Raw genomic sequence first — 24,707 nt, 5'->3', positions numbered from 1 at the left:
AGTACAGTAAGCCACAACAACAAGAATAACCACAACTTCCCTCCCCCCAGCACTCGTGTTTAATGTTTGCCGAATGTATGCTCCTGGGCCAAGTTCTCTCTCTAAAAGGTGCCTCTAAGTGCTGGGCCTCCAGTGCATCCCTGTGCCTTTAAGCAGGAGTGGGGCACTTGGAGGCAAACCTGCATTCAATGTATCTACTGGTAAATATGCTTCAATGTGGAGGCTCTCAAAAATTAGTTAGGACCACACTACACAAAGTAGTCTTGAATGTTTTGCAAAAGTTGTGCAACTAAACCCTCTGTTTTGAATGCATATTGTTAGACAGTGTAATTTGTTTTGTTGCAGACTAGCTGGTAAGTGTGCCGAGAAACGTCTGTGTTTTATACAATTGCTTTTACACCTGCATGGAAAGAAATGTAAGCTTTTTCCAATGCATATAAGTGTATATTTTCAAATACATTTGTATGCAATACTAAATTATAACTAGTGCTCAGAATTAGAGTGGATATTCTGCTTGGTGATGGTGGTGGTGTGGAGTTTACTTGTCAAGCAAATGTACCCTTGTTTTCATTTTAGGTTGATTTAACATGCCATTGGGGTCCTTGGAGAACATACAAAGAGGGATACAAGAACTTCCATTAGTGGATTCTTATGAGGGTAGATCCCTGCCTGGTTAATAGAGCATAAGGGGGAACAGCATGATTAGACCTTTTGTGATGGTCTAACATCCAACTTGAGCAGCATTTCGCTGAGTGTCCACGTGGTGGTAATAAAATGGTGGAGGAGCAAAGACTGAATCATATCTGTATGAATTTTCACATGATCATTTGGATGGTTTCACTAATATGAACTCTTATGGACTGTTCTTGATTTCACATTTTATATGGGAATCGTATTGCTTATTAATTCCTTGCTGTGTATTTGTTTAATTATTTTTGTTTAATTTGTTTAAGTGCAATTCATACTCACTTAGTACATAGTTTGTTCAACATAAACTATGGTGTTTATTGACATATTATACATGCTTAGTTTAACAGCCTCCTGGCCGGCCATGGTGAACATACGGCCGGTTTGGAGCTTCCTAGATCTGAGCGGGCATATTTAAACGTCCCATGAGCCACTCCCACTTGCACCTGAGCGGGAACCTGCCTGTTTACAAACAAGCGATCCGCTGGCTATAGAGCTGGCGGATCGCTTGTATAAGGTGCCGTTCCTTGAGCCCCCCTCCCTCCTGCTGTGCACAAAAAAAATTTCAAGTCCCCACCCATACATATATGCAGGCAAACAAGCTTCAGGTGCGCCTACGTGCGAAAACAACTATTGCGCTCATTACTCCGCACATGTTACATATCGCCGCAAACGTCGCAGTGAGAGCAATAATTCTAGGGCCATCAATCACTGATAACACTAAACTGATGAGCGGTAAAAGCTTTTAAAGCATCGTCTATTGTCAATTTCGGGTATGGTAGTTTTTTGCGATTTCGCGGGTGAGCGTGATTTTAAAGCTTGACATGTTTGGTGTCTAATTACCCGACGTGACCCCCGTGCATGTAAAACTACTAATGAAATATCAATAGGTATAGACTTCTAAACCAGCTTTCACCTTTAACAACACAACAAAAGGCAAAAGCCCAAGGGAAGTGGCATAATTTGAGCTACAGTGAAATGGTCTGGTTTGAACAATACTTTCCATAACACTATTCAAACCCACTATTCAAAAAATGTGCAGTAACTTTGCAAAAATGTTGGCAACAATGTACTGTTAAACAATGGAAAATTTTATGAAAGTTGTCCTTGGAGTGATAATTCTTAAAGTAGTACTAAGTGGCAGGTATTTTTTTTACCTTAATGCATTCTCTGCATTAAGTTAAAAAGCATCAAATACTTAGCTCTGGTCACTTGTTACCTCCGCCTGCTCGGGGAAGATCTCGCTGTTCCCCGAACTTTCTGGTTGTGGGGGAGGGTATTGAGAGCAGAGGACTCATAGGCAGTGGTAGAGGAAGTAGGGTGTGGCTTGCCGCAGGCTTTGTGTGTCTATGGACGCACACAGTCAGGTGCGGTTACAGCTCAGGAGCGCACACGCATGGGTGTCTCCTCAGAACCCAGCTAGCTGAGACACCCGCAACAAGAGGGGGAGGGGAGCGGTTTTGGGGAACAACTGAAGGACCTTCAAGAAAAGCAGCTTAAAGAAAAGAAACTGCAAAATCATGTGTAGGCTTTCTGTTCATGAAAAGTAACACATAGCAATAAATCAGAATTCACCTTTCTGAAATTAGATTTTCACAAGATGAATAATGTCTGCTTGTTATGGGTTACTACACTTAAAAATTAGCACTTAACGTGGCCTGTCACCAAACGGTCACTTATAAATAAAGTCCAGCCCGTAAAAGAAGAGGCTATATACCTTTCTGACGGCGCAGGTGTTGAAATGCTGCCAATTTGGTGATCCCCCGGCACTGCAGGTATTCAACACTTTCAGTTGTGTGTTAAATACCTTCTACCTGGCTGTACGATGTGGTTTCTCTCTGCAGTGTACTCAACACACCCTGGAAGCGTTGAATACAAGCAGCAGGGTAGAAGCAAACTGGCAGTGCTTCAATACACGCGCTGCTGGAAAGGTATGTACAGTATATAACCTCCTCTTTTACAAGCTGGGCTTTATTTATAAGTTACCCTGTTGGGACAGGATCACTTTAAAAAAGAATAGGTCCTTATTTAAAAGGGTCAATGGAGGGGGCGTGGCCTAGACATGGCAGTGTGAGGACGTGTGACTCCGGAGCTCTGCACGGCCTCCTCTTCTAACCTCTACAGCTGACTTTTTTGCTCACCCTCCCCGCATGTCCAGCAGCCACAGACCCCGGAGCGCATCACCGTCGGCGTCAACCCGCAGCATACGGCTTGTACTTTCAGGTATTGCATATACCATACACGCACTCAATGGCGGTTGTCCATAGTGAGGCTCCAGGTCTACATTTTTCAACATGGTTATTACTACAGGGAGCTTCGCGGAAGGCGGGGTGGTTTATCTATGGTTATTCTAGCTCTTGGTACAAGCGGATTTATTGTATATCAGGTTTCTTTGTACTGATGCTTGTATTTTGTGTATTCTGTACGTGTCAAGTTAATAAACGAATTTAAAAAAAAAAAAAAAGGGCCAATGGAATGTTGTATAAAGATGTGTAAATATTGTGATAAGGAGGTTTGAAACTCTCAGATGTCTCAGACTATCACTTGTGTCCCCTGCGTTTTTTGACAGGCCAGAAAGGGCGTAAATTATTTTAACACCTTCTGTAAACAGGCCAAGTAGGTATCCCATTAGATAAATGTTTCCTATAAAGGGAATGTATGAAAATACTAGCAAATACCCCAAAATATTGTCATTGACACATGAATAAAATATCTATTACAATGGACGCATAAGAGATCTTCCTGATGCACCTGAAACAGGTTCAGGTTTAGCCTAGGCAAAGAATGTAGGCTGCCTACACAATAGCTTCCAAATTCAGCTCAACACATGTGGACAGAAGAAAGTGGTATGTATTTGTGCTGAGCTATATTCTAAGGCTACCTTGTCACAACTTGTATGAATCCTCTAAGCTAAAATAAACCATATTCCAGTATGTCATGAAGATCTGTTTAGCCTGTGCTTGAACAAATCTGTCGGCAGCATGTCAAAGGTGCATTGAGAAGCACCTGTATACACAAACCCTCAAGCACCAATTGACAGATCAAGGTTACAATTTTATAGTATGCATTTGTATACAACTAACCAGGGTTGTGTCTATTTTATCAATATTACTACAGAAGTCGAACCAAACTGCTTGAATTAATTTAGCCAAAATGTATAAAAGTTATAAAACTTAGAAGACCTGATGGCAGTCTTGCAAATCTCGGAAACAGTTGCCTGAATGAAATGAATGGCAATGCACCTCCCACACCAGAATGCGCTGTGACGGAGCTCCATCAATACGTGCATCACCTGTAGAGGTGCCAGAAGCGAAAATGTAAATGAACAGGAATCACCAGCACTCAGTGAAAAATATTCAAAGAATAAAGTCCATTTAATCGGACAAATCATCATACATGCTGCAATATAACCGACGTTTCGGGGCCCACAGAGACCCTTCATCAGGGCAACAATGAAACACACAGGTGTTTTACACAGTGTTGTCCTGATGAAGGGTCCCTGTGGGGCCCCAAAACGTTGGTTATAATTATTGCAGCATGTATGATGATATGTCCGATTAAGTGGACTTTATCGTTTGAATATTTACCACTGAGTGCTGGTGATTCCTCTTCATTTGCTGTTTGATGTGCACGGCACCATCCGTGAGTATCACTGCGGGCACCATCAATGTAATTCGGGCCGGAGGCGCTGTGAGGAGTGCAGGGGGACATATTGTACTTTAAGAAGCCAAAATGTGACATCACTCCGGTCCAGGCACCTCTACAGGACACGCAAGGGAGCTGTAAGCAATGCACTTATGGATGGAGCTCCCTTGCGGCCATACCCCCAGCCCACCCCATTTAGAATGGCTGTGCGGCGCGAGAACCGACAGTGCGGCGCTAGAGGGAGGCAGAGGAGCCTCTCACCTAGAAAAGTAGAAGGCATGCGGCGACCCACTGAATATGGGGTTGCGACCCACTTTTGGGTCACGACCTACCAGTTTAGAACAAGGGTTCTAGACAGTATCTTATGATAAAAAGTGGGGAAGCCACATCAGGTGACCTGGTTTTTGGGGATGATTTTATAAAACACAATTTATTATATGTATATAAGGGTTTCCCTATATGTTACTTCTGCTACCTTGACTTCTGCTTTAAGATCAGACAACTAATAATTGAGGCAACTATGGTCATTATATATTTTCCAGCCCCATGTGAAGTAGATTCCAAGTAAAATAAATTCCATCTTAAATTTCTAAACCGTTGCTGGGGCATGAAAATTTGCTGCTAAATGTGTGCTAGAATACATTCAACTCAAACTAAAAAACATATTGCCATTTAATACTCTCCTGCTTCCACAATGGATTGATCAAGCAGACAGGATTCTGCAAGTACTCTGTTGAGACGAGAAGTGAACAAGAAAAATAATCAATGTATGGGATGAGCACATTCTCAGATCAATGCCAAATATTTCACCATCTAGAAAGTGGGATGAAATATTAAAGGTAGACTATTGTAAAGAAAAAAATACAGACAAGAAATCTTGCCAAGACAAAGAAAATATCACAATAAATCTAAGACACTTTCCCGAACATAATTATCTCAAGGAAAAGAAAAGACCAGAAAAAAAGGGATAAAGGTAATTCAAGTGTAATCTGCAGTCAAGGCATCACCAAATATTGCTTTAGTGAGGCAGACAGAGCATTTTATGATAAATGCTCTCCACATTCTTTGTGCAGACAAAACTATGTATTCTTTGCCATTCCCTTACTTATCTTTGTTGCTATGTATTCTCCATCTTCCCTCACAATATCACATCTAGTTTGCTATATAAAAAGGTCTTCCTTTCCTTTGTTCCATTATCTGCACTATAAGGTACCCACAGAGATGACATTCTCCTGATTCAGATCTCTTACATTTAGACTGGGGAAAAAATTGTATGTCTATGGGAAGTCTGCAGCATCTGCAGACACCCTGTGGCAAACTTATCCTGGAGGATTATCAAAGACAATTGCTACTGATCCACTAAGCTAAGGCTTTTACCAGGCATGTTTGCTCATCATGTTTTAAAATCAAATAATCATTCAGTGGTCTGTGGCCAGTTTAAGAACATTTCTGCACTATTAAAGAAGCTCCCAAAATGATTTGTCATAGCTTTACTACTAACTATTTTTGCATTTTAGAGTGATAAACACATTTTCAAGACGAGTTAAATGCTAAATGTCTTAAAAGAAAAGTAATGTGCCACTTTTTAATGGAAATGAAATAAAAGCTGGATTTCTCTTGCACCCTGCTAGACAATGCTGAAGGGGTGGGAGGGACTGAGTAGGACTTTAAGATACTTTCCGTAAACTCTTGCAGACAGAGCAATGTGCTATTGTAATACATGTATATTTTTTCAGAAGCGCACTTTGTGACTTTTTAGGGACAACACACATCAGGTTTTCTTGTGGGGGCATCTCTCAAACAAATGCTATTGTTAAGTCAAACAGTGATTACACAAGCCAAGTTTTTGCTGTCCTGTAATACAATGGAAAATAGATGCTATTGTGGTATATGTGGGCAATGTAAACTATTTGGCAAGAAAGTACATGTTTAGTTGTTTTCCATTGTATTACAGGAGCACATGCTTACACGCTGGACCCAAGCTTGTCAACAATAACCCATCATTTTGACATAGCTGACCATAGATGACACTCATGGTACTGTGTCGCCATCTAGTGTTTGCAAAGAGAATTGCACCCTTCATAGAAGCTGATGCAGTATTTTTTTTCTTAATGCCAAATTTACTGTTCAATTTGAAAATAGTGGACCAGCTATAACGGAAGCTAAGTGACTTTTAGTGTATCCTATTACATATAGCCTATTGCATGTGCAAAGAAAGGATAGGTAACTTGTGCATATGTGTGTATGTCTGCACATTTGTCTCAGTCTATATGCTTTGCTTTCCTGTAACTGTACGTCTCCATTCACACATAGGCATTTTTACACACACACATAAATGGGCAAAACATAAAAAGCAATGCATTCCTATGGGGCTCATTCACACCTGTGCGTTCGTATGCAAGCAAAAACGTGCAACGTGGGAAAAAGTACATGCAATTTTTTGGGGGCAGATGTCAGTGTTTTCTGTCTCCAACTGACTGTGGTGCATCTGTAAACGCGTGCAAATGGCGCGTTTATTAACATTTCTGTGTTTAAACGTACGCACAAAATAATTTTATGCATGAAATCATTTTTGCGTTCGGAAAACATGCTGAATTTCAAATGCCTATATGTGAATGGAAACGTTGTAGGTTTTTTTTTTTTTTTAGAAAAGCTTTTTGTTTAGAAAAACCTCTTAATACTATTACTGGGCCAGTTCCCTTTGTTTTAGTACAAGAATTAGACAAACAAGTTATCTGTAACGGTTAAAATCAAAACAATCTCTTTAGCATAAATTTAAAGTGACATTAAAAAGGCAAAACATTTTTTCCCTCCCCCCAATGTTAATGTCAGCACTTACCTTAAATGATGTCTCTTAATCCGATCATCTTCTTTCCTGATGTTTTCATCTGTCCCTCCAGCACTTCCGATCCCGTGGTGTCTGCATGCGGGTGCACGCGTCCATAGACTTACTTTGCGTCTCTGCTCGTTTCCCGGCCGAAAATCCAAACTGCACATGCACCCGCCCCAAGATGCTTTGTGGCCGCCCGAGCAGTTACGGATTCTCGGACGGGAGCACGCGGCAAAGACGGGATAAGTTTAAATTGCTGTTAAAGCGTTTTTTTGTTTTTAAAACTTTTTGCATATTTCTACTTCTTGCTAGCAGTAGATATATGCAAAAAAAAACAGAGTGTTTAGAAACCCTTCAAGATTGAATGTTTGTTCACCAGCCTCAGATTTATTACCATTCAGTATTTTACAGATGGCTTACAGATGCCAAAAATGTGTGTGAAAGCCCTAAAAAATACGGAATTATTGGTACAGGCACTGTTACTTTCTGCAGCTGAAAAAAAAAATCTAAAAGCAGTTCAAGAGCACTCTTGCCTTTACCTGATTTCTCATTGGATGTGTGAAAAAAAATGTTGCAAGGGGGAGGCTACAAATTGAAGCCGGTAAACCTCTTGAAGGAGCTGTAACACAAAAGTGCTGGCTAAAATTATAACCCAATGATGACTGAACAGTCTCTGCCACCCCTAGCTTCTACAACCAAGAAGCTAGGGGTCTATTCCTGAATTTCCTTTTTCCTTTGTTGATTATTTTTGGCTGATCTAGATAAGACAGTATCTTGTTAAAAAATGGAACAGTTTACCTTCAATCAGGACTCCACAATATTTAGAAACATCTGCGCTCCAAGACTTCAGCCATATTTCCCTTCTGGTAGAATTGAGTAGGGCTGTAGATTCCAGCAGAGGCTTTGACTCATTTAACTGTAGCCCGCTAGATATGACACAGCCTTGTCGACTACCTCAAGGAAATCCACAACCTCCTTCTCAAGGGCTCCAAATCTTAAGTACGGACACAAACGCTCAAAGAACACATTCAGGTTACGCAGGTAACAGCCAAAGCTGGTGCCATGGAGGAGGTCCCTGTATCCCAGGCTTTTCTAGGGAAGGCCTGCAGAAGCTACCCAGCTCTCTTTGACAAGGTTTGGAAACCGTGGATCTCCTCCTCCTACATTATAGCTGTCTCCTTTTCATATTAGGATTAATCAGAACCTGTATTAAAAGCTCCCGATGTCTTATTATTTCCACTTTTATCCTCTCCTGTATACCTGTTACCATTACCATTGTAAGACTCTTCTGTATCATGTCTATGGCTTCAGGACACCGACTCTATACCCTTCTAGACTGCTACCACATAATTCCTTAGTTTTCAGTGGCTATGTCGACCTTCCTCTTTTCTTGTTGTGAGATCCCTTTTATTGTTAAAATGATGCAAAATCAATCAAATAATTATTTTTAAAAAGACCCATCTTCATCCTTTTACTTTACTTTGGGTATAGGCTGGGCAAATAAAGCTGGTTGAGAGAAAGACTGGGAGGTTATAGGATAACTCCGCATTTTTAAAATGAAATCTTTAAAAAAATGAACATAGCATATATAATTATTGCACAAGCCATTTTGTAATTGAATAATATTAAAATTACCTTTCCATTTAAAACTGCAGTCGCTGTAATGTTCTACATCTGTTACAAAAATTCAGTGCAATATGGCAGCTACTTAATTACTACTAAAGGGATGCAGACACTGCACTTTTTTCTTTTACAACACAGGAAGTCCAGCAGCTGGTTATAATGAACCGAGGCCCCCCATTCAGGAATCAGCTTGGAAAGGACATACTGCAACAAACAGCTTCTTCTTCAGAACAGAAACAGGTAGGGATATGCAACAAAGTTTGTTAAAATCCTTGCAATTGTACATTGATCACGCAAAGGGGATTGATTTTTTTTTCTCCGCAAAAGTAGAATTACTTTTTAAAGGCTTGGTAGGTAAGAAATAAGTTATTTATAGTGGAGAGGTGTGCCACAGCCGGGATGGATCCCGACAATACTTTCGAGATCCACCCTGATGGCTGATTGACAGCTGGCTCTGCCTCTCTAGAAGCAGAGCCTGCTGTGCCTGCCCCCTCCCTAGTCCATTCCTTCAGTCAGCGCTAGAGAAACAGAGAGGGGAGGGGGGGAATCCCTTGGGGGAGTGGTGACTGACAGTCACCGTTCTCTGCAGGGAGAGGATCGGCAAGTCAGCAATCGGAAGTATGTGTTCGCTGAGTTCCTGATCAATAGAGCCAACCTATGACAGGTCAGCTAGAAAATATGTTGTCTGCACACCATTCTGTTTTAGAATGTCCTCTTAATTTCTATTCCTTTAGCATGGCATATGGATGCATCCATATGTCATGCTAAAGGAATCTGAATAAAGATGACATTCCGAAGTAGAATGGTGTGCAGACCACATATCTTCTAGATTGTAAACTGTGTCGCTATCCACCAGTTGTTCCAGCACCCATTGGATTCCGGGGTATAACGTCTACTCTCCTCACTATCCTTCTGTTTAATCCTGGGTTGATTTTTCTCTTGCATCCACACATGCAGAGAGGTTGGATACCTTCCCATGTACCTTAAACTTCTTAATAGCATTTGCAACTGTAATCGCAGGAACATCAAGCTGCTCGAAGATGGTCTTATAGACTTTACCTTTGACATGCTAGACTATAACATATTTCTGTTCTCCTCAGACAACTCTCTTCTTTGCTTTTTTTGGTCTATGTTCAGCGTGGTGCACACAATAATACCAAACGTTCAAGACATAATTTCCTTTATTTCCTGGTAAGCCTGAAAATAACAAACTTCCTGTCCATTGGCTGGCTACGCTCACTCCTTCATTGTATCTATAGAGCGAGTAAAGGTTGCCACCTAGGCCGGACTACAAATAAGTCTGCCTTTGTTCATCTTCATCACATGGAGGAACGAAAGATTAGAAGTTTACAAAAGAAAGAAAAAAATGTTTTTTTCAGCTAACATCAAAGGAAGTGACAAAGGCTCTGACTAAGCTAAGCATAAAATTGCCTTATTTTTCCCAACGTGGCTATTGCAAAAAAAATCATGGTAATTATTAAGCCTGGGGAAGGGAGAGGGGGGTTAAAGAGTAAGGCTCCACTCACACATAGCGGTTGGAAAATCAGTGCGGTTTTCCGCGCGGCGCGATAACCCACACTAACGCACAAATTCCACACCTTTGCAGCTACTACTATAGCCAGAATGCGCTGAATCCGCCCAGAATATCAATGCGCGGTTTCATGCCACGTGGACGTCGCGCAGGTGTGAACAAGGTATATTGGGATATATTCGTTTTTATATTTTGTGTGGTTCTGCGTGTACGAATACGAGCGGAAAACCGCTAATGTGTTAATAAGGCCTCAGTGGTTACATTTCTAGAGCAACAAAAATCCAGTGTTGATCATAGAGATCTTTCAACATGATTGATACTGTCACTTTTTTCAGTTGAGAAAGATTCTTTAATATGTGTGTTAACCGAAGTTAAACATTCCTATAGTCAGTAAAAACTATCACAGCAGACTTTGAAACATATTTATCATGATGAGGGCAGACAGATAATTGCCTGAATATGGCCAAACAAAATATATTAAAAACTTGAGAATATAATATAAACAGAAATATGTTAGTTAGTTATTTAAACTTTGGTTCACAGCATGTAATCATAAATGGCCTACCTTCATTTATACTGGCTTGGGCCATAGCAAATAGTTCACATGATCTCTCCTCTAATAATTGCTGGTGAATGAAAATACACCTTATAGTCCACCAGGGCAGCATCTGAAAGACAAACCGTTTAAAAGTATTTATACAAGGTGACTGCATAAACTATTTGAGTGTACAATGTGCAAACGTCTCAAATATGAAAACAAGAAGAGATGCAAGAGAAATCATACAAGTAATGTCCATAGCAACTATGGACAGGCTATATGACCACAGCAACCATGTTTAGGTAGGATATGTCTGCCACATTCCAAAGCATTTCAGATTTAAAGGTAACAGTATTTTTAGTGAATATATAATTTATTATTGCATTGTTTACCGATTCCCGGCCATCTGTTGTAATTAAACGGCCGGCCAGGAGCTTCTTGAGGCTTCTAAAAATGACATGTTAGCCCCGCCCACCCGTGCATGCTACACGGCGCACAGAAGCAGGAAACTGTCAACATTTAAAAAACAGGCAATGATACCCGTTTACATACAAGCAGTGTGAGGTGCCGGTCAGTGCGCCACCCCCTCAACAGCGCTGGTCTCGAGCTCCGATGCTCACGGTTCGGGACCGGCACGGCAGTTCTGTGACAGGGGAACAGAGGGAGCTCAGCACACAATCTCCCTCCGATCTCCTCTCTGGTGTCAGAATGTAGGAAGTGATGTATATTACATCACTTCCGCATTCTGCTGTCACTCTCTGGCTACAGAAGCTGGAGAGAAGCTGATGAAGCAGATCTGTGCTTCATCGGCTGCTTTAGGGGTTCCTAGGTGGCATTAGGGGTCTTAAAGACCCCTGATGCCTCCATAAAGAGGACCTGTCATATCATTTTTGCTATTACATAGGGGGATCCTTAGCCCCCTATGTGATAACAATAAAGTTAAGTGAAAAAAGTAAAAAACTAAATTAAAGTCACACATAAAAAAGAATTGTGCAAACATGTGTCGGGTGCGCATACACGTAAAAAAACGACGATTGCACCCATTACGCCGCACATGTTACATATCACCGTGAACATCAGAGCACGAACAACAAATTATAGACCCATTATTCAATGATAACACTAAACCGATGAGTGGTAAAAAAATTTAAAGCATCGCATATGGCCAATTTTGGGTATGGTAGTTTATTGCGATTTCGGGGTGCGCTCAATTTTAAGGCTTGACATGTTTGGTGTCTATTCAACCAACGTGAGCCTTAAGTTTCTGCTTACTGGGTAAGAGGGTACTCGTTCCATCCATTTCCATTAATCCTCTTAATGAATGTGTCCAAGCCTTTGCCAACAGGCATCCTCCAGTGAAAGGAATGCGTTCTAGAGGATTCTTACAAGCTGGTACAACAGACCAGTACTTAAGCCAGAGAATTCAGCGGATCTGCACAGACAAAAAACCCAGTCTGGACAACTGACAAAGAGTGTCAGTAAAGCCATCCGCGCAAAAGCGCACGGTTCTTAAAGGCTGAGCTGAGCCATTCAAATCACTTTTTGTGAGTTCTGGGCATCAAGGATTCATCCCTTGCTCACAGGGGAATGTTGGAGAGAGTGGTGCCACAGATTTACATAGAATTTCAAGGTATTTCCAGACCAACTAGTAGATTTATACCCATCAAAATTACTGTTACTTTGAATTCCCCTTTGAAAAGTAATTACCTTTGTTAAGCGAAACAAAAAGTGGGCTTATTTCCTATGACAGCGTTAAGTACAATTAATTTTTGTACACTACAACCAGATTGATCAGTTCAAGTGAGTAGAGCAAGACAGCACGTTCACTGGTTGTATGACACAGGTTGAAGGTGAAGGTTTTCTTACAGAAAAAAACAAAAAATAAAATAATAAGGGTCTTTATTTGGAACATACACTAATGTCTGCAGCTGCATGAGTCCATTGCACAAATATGTCAGACTTGAATGCTATTAAAACTTATAAAAGTAATATCAAAGTGTATGTAAAGCCAAAAGGTTTTCTTTTGTTTTTTTTTTATAGAGTAGGAAATGGTTTAAACCTCTATCAGGTTTTTTTGTGCCGTCTTTGTCCCTGCCACAGAGATTCTGCCTCACTCTTGGCCCTCTGACCTTTGTTTCCAAAGCAGAAAGTAACAGGACATCCAACATTTTTGAGTTGTCACACAAAACAGGAGGAGGAAGGAAATCTTTCAGTGGGGACAGCTGTTAGTGACAATTGTCTAAAAGGGATTTCCACTCACTTTGAAATAATTTCCTCTTATATCCCGCTGTGTTTCTGAAACAGGAAAAGTAAGGTAATTTTCACAAAGGGGTGGCAAAAACCTGGCAAGCGCCCCTTTCTACTATCCAAAACTAAAAATAAAACAAAGTTTGGCCTTTCAAAAAAATTTAATGTTCTACTGTTGTTGTTTTTTTCATTCTCTGCCCAGTTTAAAGTAGTATTAAACTCTCAAATAATGAATCCAGATCAAACAAATATATCTGGCCTAGCAAAGTATTTACCAAGCACTTACAGTCATCATGTTTCTCAACAGCTGGTTCCCAGTCTCTCAGCTCAGCTTCCCTGAACTTTCTGTCCAGTACAAAATCACAAGAGACAGCACAATCTCCAGCAACAGTTCATCTAGCTGGTAGAAGGTAGAGGGAAGTAGCTTGACTTGCTGTGTCTACGTGTTTGTGGAGACACACAGCTTACTATCACACACAAAGGTGGCTCCATAGAACTCTGCTTGAGAAAGAGAGGTCATATAAGGGAGCCTGGATAGAGGCGATCCACAAAGTTTTTTGAAATACTGCATATTCAGGATCTGGAGGTTTTCTACCTATCAGGTCCTATTCCAAGTGTGTTGCCTCTATTTACTGGCCCATGCATATATATATTCTTCTATGATAATCATGTTTAGATATACCTTATTTGAATAGTAATGTAGAATTGTTCTAGAGCTTGTAGCAATTTAGAGGAAACCTAACTATGTCTATATTAACAATTATGTACTTTGATCTAAACTCAAGGAAATATGTATTATGATGAAATATAATTTTAAAGAAATAAAGCTCAGTGTACTGCAATATGTTGGAGTTAGGATAGTCTTCAAGGATACACTCTTGAACAATTATATATTTTGAGCAAAAATAGGAACAATTATGCTAAATACACCTTAAGATGAAATATGTACTGTAAAATAGTAGTGATCTTTTGTATGGATTTTAGGAATGCAACAAGTTATTTACAATGTTAATGTGCCCATTAGATCTGTTTATCTATGAATTGATATTTATTATTTCTGTATTGACGGGAACTTTCCTTGGCAGCTGGATGCCCCGCATGGCGTGAGTCATCGGGTACAGGGATGATGTGTTCCCGCCTGTGACCTCTGGGTTCCCACTTCTGGGTCTGTGCCTGATCTGGGGTCCGCATTTCAGCGGTGCAGAGGCCCAGACTGGCGGCCGAGGGCCGACGTCCCCTTGACAATCAATAGGGGGTCGACCTATCGGTTTGGCGTCCTTGCCACCTAAGTAACAGCGGGCAGAGACCAGAGCGCGCACGAGAGGCCATCAGGTGCGAGAGGCCATCAGGAGGCCATCACCTGTGTCCTGCGCGTCTTATTCGACGATGGGGGCGATATAAGGGGAGAGTTGGCGGGAGGGGGACTGTGGAGAGCTTGGGCCACGGAGCCCGAAACCAGGGCTACAACATAGAATATAACTCTCTGGCTGAACTTGAGGTTATTGCTGTTCTTTTATCATCACGTTTCAGTTAGCCAGTCACTATATGGGTATGATGTGCTATGCAATGAGGGGAGGAGGGTCTAGGGAGGAGGGGCGATGTGGGAGTATGGGGGGGGGCATTGTATGGGGGAGTGAAGAGTGGTTTACATTTTCAGTTTTTGTTTAGAGATGGGGAATGAACTCCTATTGGGAGGTTCAACACAAGGGGAAGTATCATGACAACTAGGGATGTCCCGATGCCACTTTTTCAGGCCCAAGTACAAGTACATCCCCTCATGTACTTGCCGATACCAATTACTGATACTTTTTCTTAAAGGGACAGGTGACTTTAAATGATCCATAGTACAACTACATGTTATGTACTATGGATCATGATTTAACCTATTCATGTTAGCAGTGGAAAATTGTAACTCTATTGCTGGAGTGTAGTGGAGGTGTGTGCTGTATGTATGCACTACATATACATTACACACGTCCAGTACACTATAGCAATAGATTTACAGCCAGCCCCATTCCAGCTTCCCTTACTCACAGTTTCACTCCGATCCCCGTAGCCTCACGCGATGCCTCTTGTAGTTGGCGCTGGGCAGGATCGCTGCATCGCATCTCAGTGCTCAGCCTGTGGGAGGCGTTAAGTACAAGTACTTGTCAACATGCCCTGTATCGGGCCCGATTCCGATGCTAGCATCGTTATCGGGACATCCCTAATGACAACATTTAATAATGGGTGGTTAAATGGGTGTTTTGTAATCAGATGTTTATATCAAAAGGTACATAATTGTTTATGACACATATATAAGTATATATACACATTGTAGATTGATTTTGACTACTGACTAAAATACAGTGGCTTTTCCCACACCCATGGATCACTTTTGTTAGAGATGGATTAAGTTTCTTAGGCTATATCAATGCACATCTTTATGATGATTCACTGCACCAACTCACATAAACAGATACCTCACTCTTCAGAGATAACATTTGCCAGAGGTTTGGTCTTATATGTTATTTGATCTTTATAGGAATTGTCCCAATAAGGGAATGGCTGGGCTTCCCACATCACCCAAGGCGCTTCTCCCCTTGAGAATTGAATATCACTTTAAATAGAGAACTCTGTAAACTCACCGCTCCAATTCTATCTCTGGCTGCACTTAATACACACGCTGTGCAGGCTGCAATGTGCTCCTCACTTCTCCAATCAATCAACAAAAAAATTAGTCGTACGATGACCAGTGTAAGTGAAATCCAAAGTTTTATTGAAGTAAATCCAAAATAAAATCCAAAGTATGATAAGCAGCATGCACACAACCATAAGTCTCTCCCACACCAATTCCTCTCACGCGTTTCACCACCTGGGCTTAATCATTTTGGATTTTGCTTTTGGATTTACTTCAATAAAACTTTGGATTTTACTTACGCTGGTCTTCATGCAGCTGATTTTTTTCTTGGAGATTACTTTAAATAGAGAATTACAATCTGAAAGATTCCATGTGGCATAATACATGGACCAACACTGATATATGCAATTTATAATTTAAACAGCACGAAATCTATCATTTTCTTATAATATTCATGTTCTTATTATTTTTAGATTAACTTAAAGCCACACAGTCATGCACTGAAAATAAAACAGTATAAAATGCACAAAGTGAGCAATCATTTGCATTTTTACTGAGTTTTCAGGGCAAGCACACAAAATAATTTAGTTTAAACTAAAAATCACTAAACTGCAAGCTGGCGTACCTTACTTTGTACAGGTGAATTAACTAATCGATTTTGAAAATAATCGTTAGCTGCAGCTCTAGAACAGACATAAGAGGTCTGTCACAGTGGAATCCTATAACACGTAGCTATTTTATCCTTGCAAGATTTAATGTTATCAAGTGACAAGCAACAGGACTTGTACATGAGTCTACCAAGCTACTGCAAAGCTGATAAAACTGTTGTAGCTCCAGATTTTTTGGATCAAGGGATAGTGCTAACCACACTGTACGATTATTATTGTATGTATGCATGCACTTTTTTTTAGCATGTGGCTATGATGTTTTAGTATATGACTATGATAAATAATATTTCAAAAAGGTCAATTATCGAGTATGTTCCATTTATCTTCACATTGCCCTTACAGCAGACATCCCAACTCTCCCGTACGCTCCGGGAGTCTCCCGCTATTAGATAGAGAAACACTTCCTCCCGGAAAGATTTAATGTGCTCGATCGAGCAGATTAAATCTTTCCCTGCGATCGTTTTTTTTTTTTCTTTTCTGACATCGGGAGCCGCGGCCCGTCGTCAGTCAGAAAAGAAAAAAAAAAAGCCATACAAATGCATAGCTAGATTCCTATTGGCGATTGCACTTTGCAATAGCCAATAGCAAACTAGGTAATGCACTTGCCCAGTGCTGCTGTCATTTAGCATAGGGGGCCCGGAATTTTTCTATCGGCTCCTCTTCTGGTGATTGAAAGCAGCAGAGGGCGGGTGCAATAGCTAGTTTGCTATTGCAAAGTGCAATAGCCAATAGGAATCTAGCTATGCATTCTTATGCCTTTTTTTTGCAACTGTCAGAATACTAAAAAAAAGAGACTGAATATCACTTATTAACTGGACAAGGTTAATGAGGTTTATGTTATGTAATGCCACTGTTTTTGATAGCAGAGTTGAGATTTTTTACATTCTTGCGACCTTAACCTGAAACATGTATTTAATTTCATTTTTTTGGATTAAAAAAATGATTACTTCATGATCCCCAAAGGCAAAGCAGATTACACTCCAGGTCAATATTGCACAACATTTTTTTTCCTATAAATAAAGGTAGACATTTATTATTTTGTGCATGTGTGAATATTTTCTTTCAAAGGTGCTGTTTTGAACAATTTGAACGAAATTATGGTCAATATTATAATAATTTACAAGGTTCATTAATAGATAGATTTTTTCCATGGGCTAACAAAAATAGTTCCATAATATCACAACCACTATCACTAAATTAAAATTAAAGAAAACATTTCATTTAACCAAAACAAATTCCCATAGATAGATCAATTTATTAAAGATATACATACAATATCAAAATCATTGGATTATAAAATATTTGGAATAAAATGTGTGTGGGAACCTTAACGCAGACCAAAATAATTCATAATCTACTGGAATATGTTCGACAGACTGTCACACTAATCATCATGGAATATTATTGCGCATGTGCAGCCAGAGGGAACAGGAAGTGCCTCTACAAATACACCAATGTGTCACCCGGAAATGCAGTACAGTTTACACAGAATTTATATACTAAAGAAAAATTCCTTCTGCACCACAGAAAATTTACTTTCATTTACCAGGTTTAGGCACGACAATGTTGAGAAGAGTTGAACTACGCAGGTCCTATATGTATGTATGTAGATGTACACACATGAGGACACCATACACAACATGTTTTTTTTTTTTTTCAAAAAATCTAAAAGATCTCATCTCTAGCTACCAGAGCATTGTGGACATTTAATGTAATTAAAGAGTGCAGATGGTCTACTGAAGCAGACAGAGCCTATAAAAGCATGTTTTGAGATAAAGCAAAGTGGACAAAGCGGACAAGCGACAAAGCATAACCCAGAAACACAGCTTGCATAGGTCAGGAGCAGAAATAGATGACTCATGTACACAAACAAAAATGAAAAGTTTAAAAAACATTAACATTTACTGATAGGATTATGAACATCCCGTCTATACATCCATTATATATCTATTAAAAGGATTAAAACGTCACGTTTCCTCTCCCCATGTTCCACTGACAGCTGTCCTCACTCTCTCCAACCCCCCCCCAACATGATGAGCTTTTACTCTGTCTCCTTTATTTCCCTGGTCCATTACTAGTTGTCATTCTTCCACCTTTATCCCCCTTAACCTCCCGACCCTCAGATTCATGATTAGGAGACATTCTGCTTCATCTTGGTCCATGACTTGCTCCTGCTCTACCTCTTATACCAGTGGTCAAGGATCAGGTCCCTCTCTGCCTCCTGTAACCACCCCAAATTCAGGATCATGTTATATACTCTCCACCCATGATCAGTTCTAGTACATTGTACACTTTGCCAAATAATACATGTCCTGCTAAAATACTGTCTGATCAGACAATATTTAACCTGCAAGTAAACTGGCATACATTTTTTTAGTGCATACCTCTAAACATTAGAAAGCACAACAGGTATCAGGAAGCCGGGCATACACATAATTAAAATGTAGAATTTGATTTGTTTTTAACAGAAAAACTCATGAAATTCTCCATATTAAATGAATGTCTCATAACTCTGCTGCCCATTTTGTTGGCTGTTACTGCCTCCTACTGCAAGGCCTCTCGGGGGTCTAGTGCCAGAAGACGGCACACATAATCAGACCAGGATATGCATTTTATCAGCTGTAGCACAAAACAATTTACTAGATCCACTCAAATCAAGGAATGGCAGAATGGTCCTGCTAGAAGTCACCAATCTCATGTGGGATTTTACACTTTGTCAAGCAGGCATCTTTTCACATTAAAGAGAGGCTATTTCTCTGCTTTTTCATCCTGAACGATTGGTGCATGAACAGATGAATGTAAATGGAAATCTTTAAACTAGACTCATTTGATGCTTTCTTGGTTTTTACATTTTTTTTGTTCTTTATGTAAAAGTAAGATATGCTTTGGTTTCTTTGTTTAATGGGCTGCACTAAATCCTTCCTAAGTAACTCTTAAAAGCACCCATTAAAGCAGACCTTGCATGAAAATGTAAGGTCTGAGTTTCTAGGGGCCTCTTATTGCTAAATAAAAACTGGAATTATCATAAATGTATTATTTGTATATGAATTGTTAATAAAAAAACATTTTTGTATTATATATAAGTACTTACTACTAGTACTATATAAAAGTACTTACCTCTAACCCCAGTTTCTTAAGAAAGCAGGGTTCAGAGGTAAGTACTTGTCCCCAATACACAGCAAGCTGTGGAAAACATCCTCTACAATTTGCAAGCATTTTCCCTCTTAGACCATTGTTACAGAAATAGATGTTCTCATTGCAAAATTTAGATTTACCTCATTCTGGTGACCAATGTAAAGTTTTGGATTTCTCATTACTTTTTCATTGATGACAATAGTGAAAGTGGAAAAGAACGAAAATGGACAAGAGGAGAGGGTAAATTTACCCAGCCAGGACACGCAAAGCAATAAAAACCTTTAGATTATATGTGCCTCTGTGTTTCAGACTACTTGCAGTACTTGTACCTGGCAAAAAAAATGTGCAGTACCTTGGTTGTAGATATAAATACATACAGTATCTTAGCCCCTTGTCACTCTATGGATCCTGTCTCTAGTGAGAATATGCCAGCGACAGGACCACTAGAAAACATGGGGAACACATACCCACTTTGTATGTGTTGCGCCCTCCCTCGCTGCAAAACCTTGACACTTTCCACCTTCAGCAAGTGAAGGAGCACCACATACAAGGAGTAAGTGGTCTGCTCTGTTCTCGATCCTGTGTTAGGGTGGCCACTCTTGCATGTGATAGTAAGCTGTTTGTGTCTCCACAAACACACAAAAACAGACATTTCCCAGCACACTCACCAACCAGTCTGCAAAAATAAAACACTTGCTAACTACTAGGTTTAAAAACAGAGGTTTTAGTTGTACAACTTTGGCAAAATAAGCAAAAGCCACACTGCCTCGTCAAGGCCCCTCTGTGTAGTGTTGTCCTAACTCTAATCCATAAGAGCCTCCACCTTATATGACCAACTGACGTTTGTAGGGAAATTAGCTATAATTAGCTATAATTTCGCGCTGAAGTTGCTAGAGGGACAGACCATTATAAATAGGGAAGTGATTTTTTTCTGAAGATATGGGTAAACAACGCGATTTAACAGCCTTTGAACGTGGGATGATTGTTGGCGAGAGCCATGGAGCGAGCATCAGCAAAACAGCAGAATTCGTTCAATGTTCAAGAGCAGCTGTTGTTAAAGTGTTTAAAGACTGGACTGTCAGCCGAAAATCTGGGTCTGAACGTGCGAATTGTGGCCGTCAGCGACTAGTCAATGTTAGGGCAGAACGGAGAGTGGCAAGGCTGGTACAAGACAACAGAAGGGCAACAGGGCAGTGTCAGATTCCTCGCATCACCTTTCAACATCTCGTGGAGTCACGAGGCGGCCCAACGAAGTCATCTCGTGGAGTTGTGACGAGAGGACGGCGGAGCCCGACGAGCAGCTTCCGGGTCGGCCGTTGTAATTACACGGCTGGGTGCTTTACATTCAAGCGATCAGGCGTCTTTAGAGACGTTCGATCGCTTGTATTAGCAGCTATCACTGCCGTCGCCGGTCCCGAGATCCGCTGTGCCCGATGCGGCCGGGACGGGCCCGGCTCTGTGACAGGAGATCAAAGGGAGATCAGTATACGGTCTCCCTTTGATCTTCTCTCAGTCCCCGATTGCAGGAAGTGATGTATATTACATCACTTCCTGCATTCAGTGTCACTCTCCAGCTACAGAAGTTGATGAAGCTGATCTCTGCTACATCAGCTTCTCTGGGGGTCCCTAGGTGGCATTAGGGGTCTTGGAGACCCCTGATGTCTCCATAAAGAGGACCTGTCATGTAAATTGGCTATCACATAGGGGGCTTCTTAGCCCCCCATGTAATAGCAATAAAGTTGTGTGTAAAAAAAAGGAATACAAAAATTAAAGAATCATAAGAAAAATTAAAAAAAGAAAACAATTTTTTTAAGTCCCCGCCCCCCAAATAGACACGCAGATATGCGTCGGGTGCGCCTACGTGCGAAAACAACGATTGCACCTATTGTGCCGCACATGTTACATATCGCCGCAAACGTTGGAGTGAGAGCAATAATTTTAGGGCCATTAATCACTGATAACACTAAAGTGATGAGCAGTGAAAGCGTTTTAGACGTCGCCTATGGGTCTATGGGCGTTTTTTGCGATTTTGCGGGCGCACGCAATTTTAAGGCTTGACATGTTTGGTGTCTATGTACCCGACGTGATCCCGACTTTTATGTTTTCCAAAAATATGGGTAAGAATAAATGTTTTATAACAGAATGTAGGGAAACTTTGTTTTTTTTTACATTTCCGGTACTTTTTCCATTATATAGTAAAAAAAATATCCACCCCCGTGGTCTGTTCCCTTCCATGTGCACCCTGCTTTAAAGCTATTTATGACACAATGGGGGCTTCGGCTGCCATTGTGGAGTGCATGGCTTCTAGTGTCCCTGTGCCTTTAAGGAGGTTGGGCTACCTCCTGGCAAGCCTGCACCTAATTCATTAATTCATCCTTTGCTTGCATATATGCTCCAAGATGGAGGCTCTCATAGAGTGGCCCGGACGAGGCAGTGATGCTTCCACATATTTCTCAAACGTTGTACAACTAAAACCTCTGTTTTTAACCCTATTAGTTAGCCAGTTTTTTTGTTTTTTTTTGCAAGCTGGCTGGTGATTGTGCTGGAAATTTTTTGTTTTTGTACTTTGTAAAGCCCTTCCATGTGCACCTTGCTTTAAAACCAGTTATGAATTGATGAGTGTGTTTTCCATTTCTTTCACTCCACAAACACACAGAAACAGCAAGGCAAGCCACTGCCCTGCTCCCTACTCCTCCCTGCTACTTTCTCCAAGCTAGTAGATGGACAGCTGCTGGAGACCTTGTGAGTTTGGACAGGAAGTTCAGAGAATCCAAGCTGAGAGAGTTGCAGCCAGCTGTTTGGAAACATAACTGTGAGTTCTTGGTCAAAAATGTAAGGAAATATATTGCTGGGAATTTTTTTTTATATGAATTCAATAGTGAAAAAAGTTTTTGAGAGTTTAATACTACTTTAATGCCAGAGTCACTAAGCTAATTCCGATACCTATATGGGATGTCAACAACAGCAACCCTGCAAGAAAATGAATAAATAATATGCCCCTGTAGTGCGAGGAAAGAAGGCTCTTGATTTTGCAGCCACTTGCTTGCCATATGCTCTACTCAGGAGTTCAGGAAAAGGCGACAAGGCAAGGGGATAGTGACAATGGGATTCCTGCAGCTGAATTTCCAGGTCTGACTACCTATCTGGGAATTATGCTGCTTTTTGGTGTTTTTACATATTAAAAAAATGCTGGCAAGGTAAACGTGACAGCATGTGGTGTAAAGCATGCTTTGTGCACAAATAAAGGTAATTTTTTTTATTATTATGATTTAAGTCTTATTACGTTTAATAAATGTAGAATACAGTAAAGATAGACAATGTACCGTATATACTCGAGTATAAGCCGTCCCGAATATAAGCCGAGGTACCTAATTTTACCCAAAAAAACTGGGAAAAAGTATTGACCCGAATATAAGCCGAGGGTGGGAAATGAGGCAGCTAATGGTAGATAGATACCAATAAAATTACATTAATATTTATGTAAAAGAAAAATAGCCTAGCTCTGTAAGTGGAAAAGGGGGTAAACGGCTACATATCATGTACTACGGATCATTTAACCCATTCATATTAGCAGAGGATAATTGAGGATAAATAGAGGATAAATCTATTCTTCAGTGCACTCTATATGTAGTATATAGTACATGTACATATAGAGTGCCTGCAACAATACATTTACAATGATCCTCTGCTAACATGAATGGGTTAAATGATCCATAGTACAGGGCTACATACAGATCATTTAATACATTCATGTTAGTATCATTGTAAATGTATTGTCTGCACTATATTAGCAGTATATACTCCATATAGAGTATATACTGCTAATACAGTGCAGACAATACATAATTGGTTACTGTAATAAATCCCCCCAAATCTCCCCTCACTTACTGTGATTCACTGTGCCGGAGCAGGGACGAGTCAGCGGCGCGCTGGTCCAGTGGGAGGAGCTCCAGGTGGGGTCCTAATTTAGCTGACTAGAGGTGCCTGCCCGATAATTACAACCCCACCTGGAGCTCCTTTCGTCTGACCAGCGCGCCGCTGACACATCCCTGCTCCCCTGCTGTACTGGCGCTGCGGGGTTTTTTTTCTTTTCTTCTTACTTACCTCGCCGAGCGTCGCGTCACTGCTGCTCCGGTGGGCGGCGCTCCGAGCGGGGTCATCTGGCAGTCTCCGGCCACCTAAATTAGGACCCGGAGACTGCCAGATGACCCCGCTCGGAGCGCCGCACACCGGAGCAGCAGTGACGCGACGCTCGGCAGGGTAAGTAAGAAGACGCGCTGGCGCTGACTCGAGTATAAGCCGAGGGGGGCACTTTTCAGCCAACAAAATGGGCTGAAAATCTCGGCTTATACTCGAGTATATACAGTAAGTATTAAAAATTAGTCTAAAATATGCACACATTTGCAGTGCATGCACTTGCTAATTTATGGAACTAATTTAAGAATAAATATGGTTTATATATTCAACACACAAATGCTTAATCAAATTCAGAGGATTATGCGTACTGAGGGTTCTTATTCCCAAGAAAACACATTACATGTACTGTATTACGTATGCATTAAATAAAATTAGAGCCATAAAGCTTATTTAGGCCATTTGGAGAATGCTTAAATGAACAACTGACAATATGCAATCATCTATGCCAAACACGTCCTTAGACACAGATCATTTCTTACCTGGAATGTTGTAAGTTTGTTCCTCAGGTTCACAAGGATTACTCTGGCCAGCACTAAGAAGATTGGATTGGCTGTCAAGCTGTAGACTGATTCTCCATCAAGAACAAGCGTGCTGAGAATTGCAACACACAATGCTTTGCTCTGGAAAACATTGAAAAATACAAATCAATTAAACTGAAGAATGCAGCTATAGCACATAGCTGTTGAACCTGAAACTTAACTGTACAACTTACTGTACAACTTACATAAAAGTGTAACTGAATCTATTCATTGAGGTTAGGGCTGAAATAGCTAATCGATAAAATTGATAATGAGAATCATTGTCAACTCATTATCGATTAGCTGAATCCGCCGCCGCTGCCACTTTGCTCCCCATTCTCCTCCCCGTCTGTCTGTGTCCATTTCAGTCCTCGCTGCTCCCCCACCTGTATCGGCAGAGGCAGCGGGGACACAGACCACTGCAGCTGGCACGAGCAGGGAAGAGATACTGCTGTGCATCTGCATTCG

The 24,707-nt window shown here is 40.8% G+C and overlaps 1 protein-coding gene across 1 annotated transcript in view; it reads right to left on the bottom strand.

Annotated features, from left to right (window-relative positions):
* Positions 1 to 24,707, bottom strand: part of TTC27 (tetratricopeptide repeat domain 27) — a 267,500-nt gene that overhangs the window by 208,798 nt on the left and 33,995 nt on the right. Inside the window, exons 5-6 of the mRNA XM_018552894.1 lie at positions 24,201 to 24,341; positions 10,882 to 10,984 (exon numbers count right to left, since the gene is read on the bottom strand). Of these exons, the coding sequence (XP_018408396.1) occupies positions 10,882 to 10,984; positions 24,201 to 24,341 (244 nt within the window). The remainder of the gene's footprint in view (positions 1 to 10,881; positions 10,985 to 24,200; positions 24,342 to 24,707) is intronic.

The sequence above is a fragment of the Nanorana parkeri genome, unplaced genomic scaffold, assembly GCF_000935625.1.
Source record: "Nanorana parkeri isolate BGI_ZX_2015 unplaced genomic scaffold, ASM93562v1 scaffold100, whole genome shotgun sequence".
NCBI lineage: Eukaryota > Metazoa > Chordata > Amphibia > Anura > Dicroglossidae > Nanorana > Nanorana parkeri.
The sequence above is the reverse complement of the archived record's forward strand: the minus strand, read 5'-3'. Positions and strand labels throughout refer to the sequence as shown.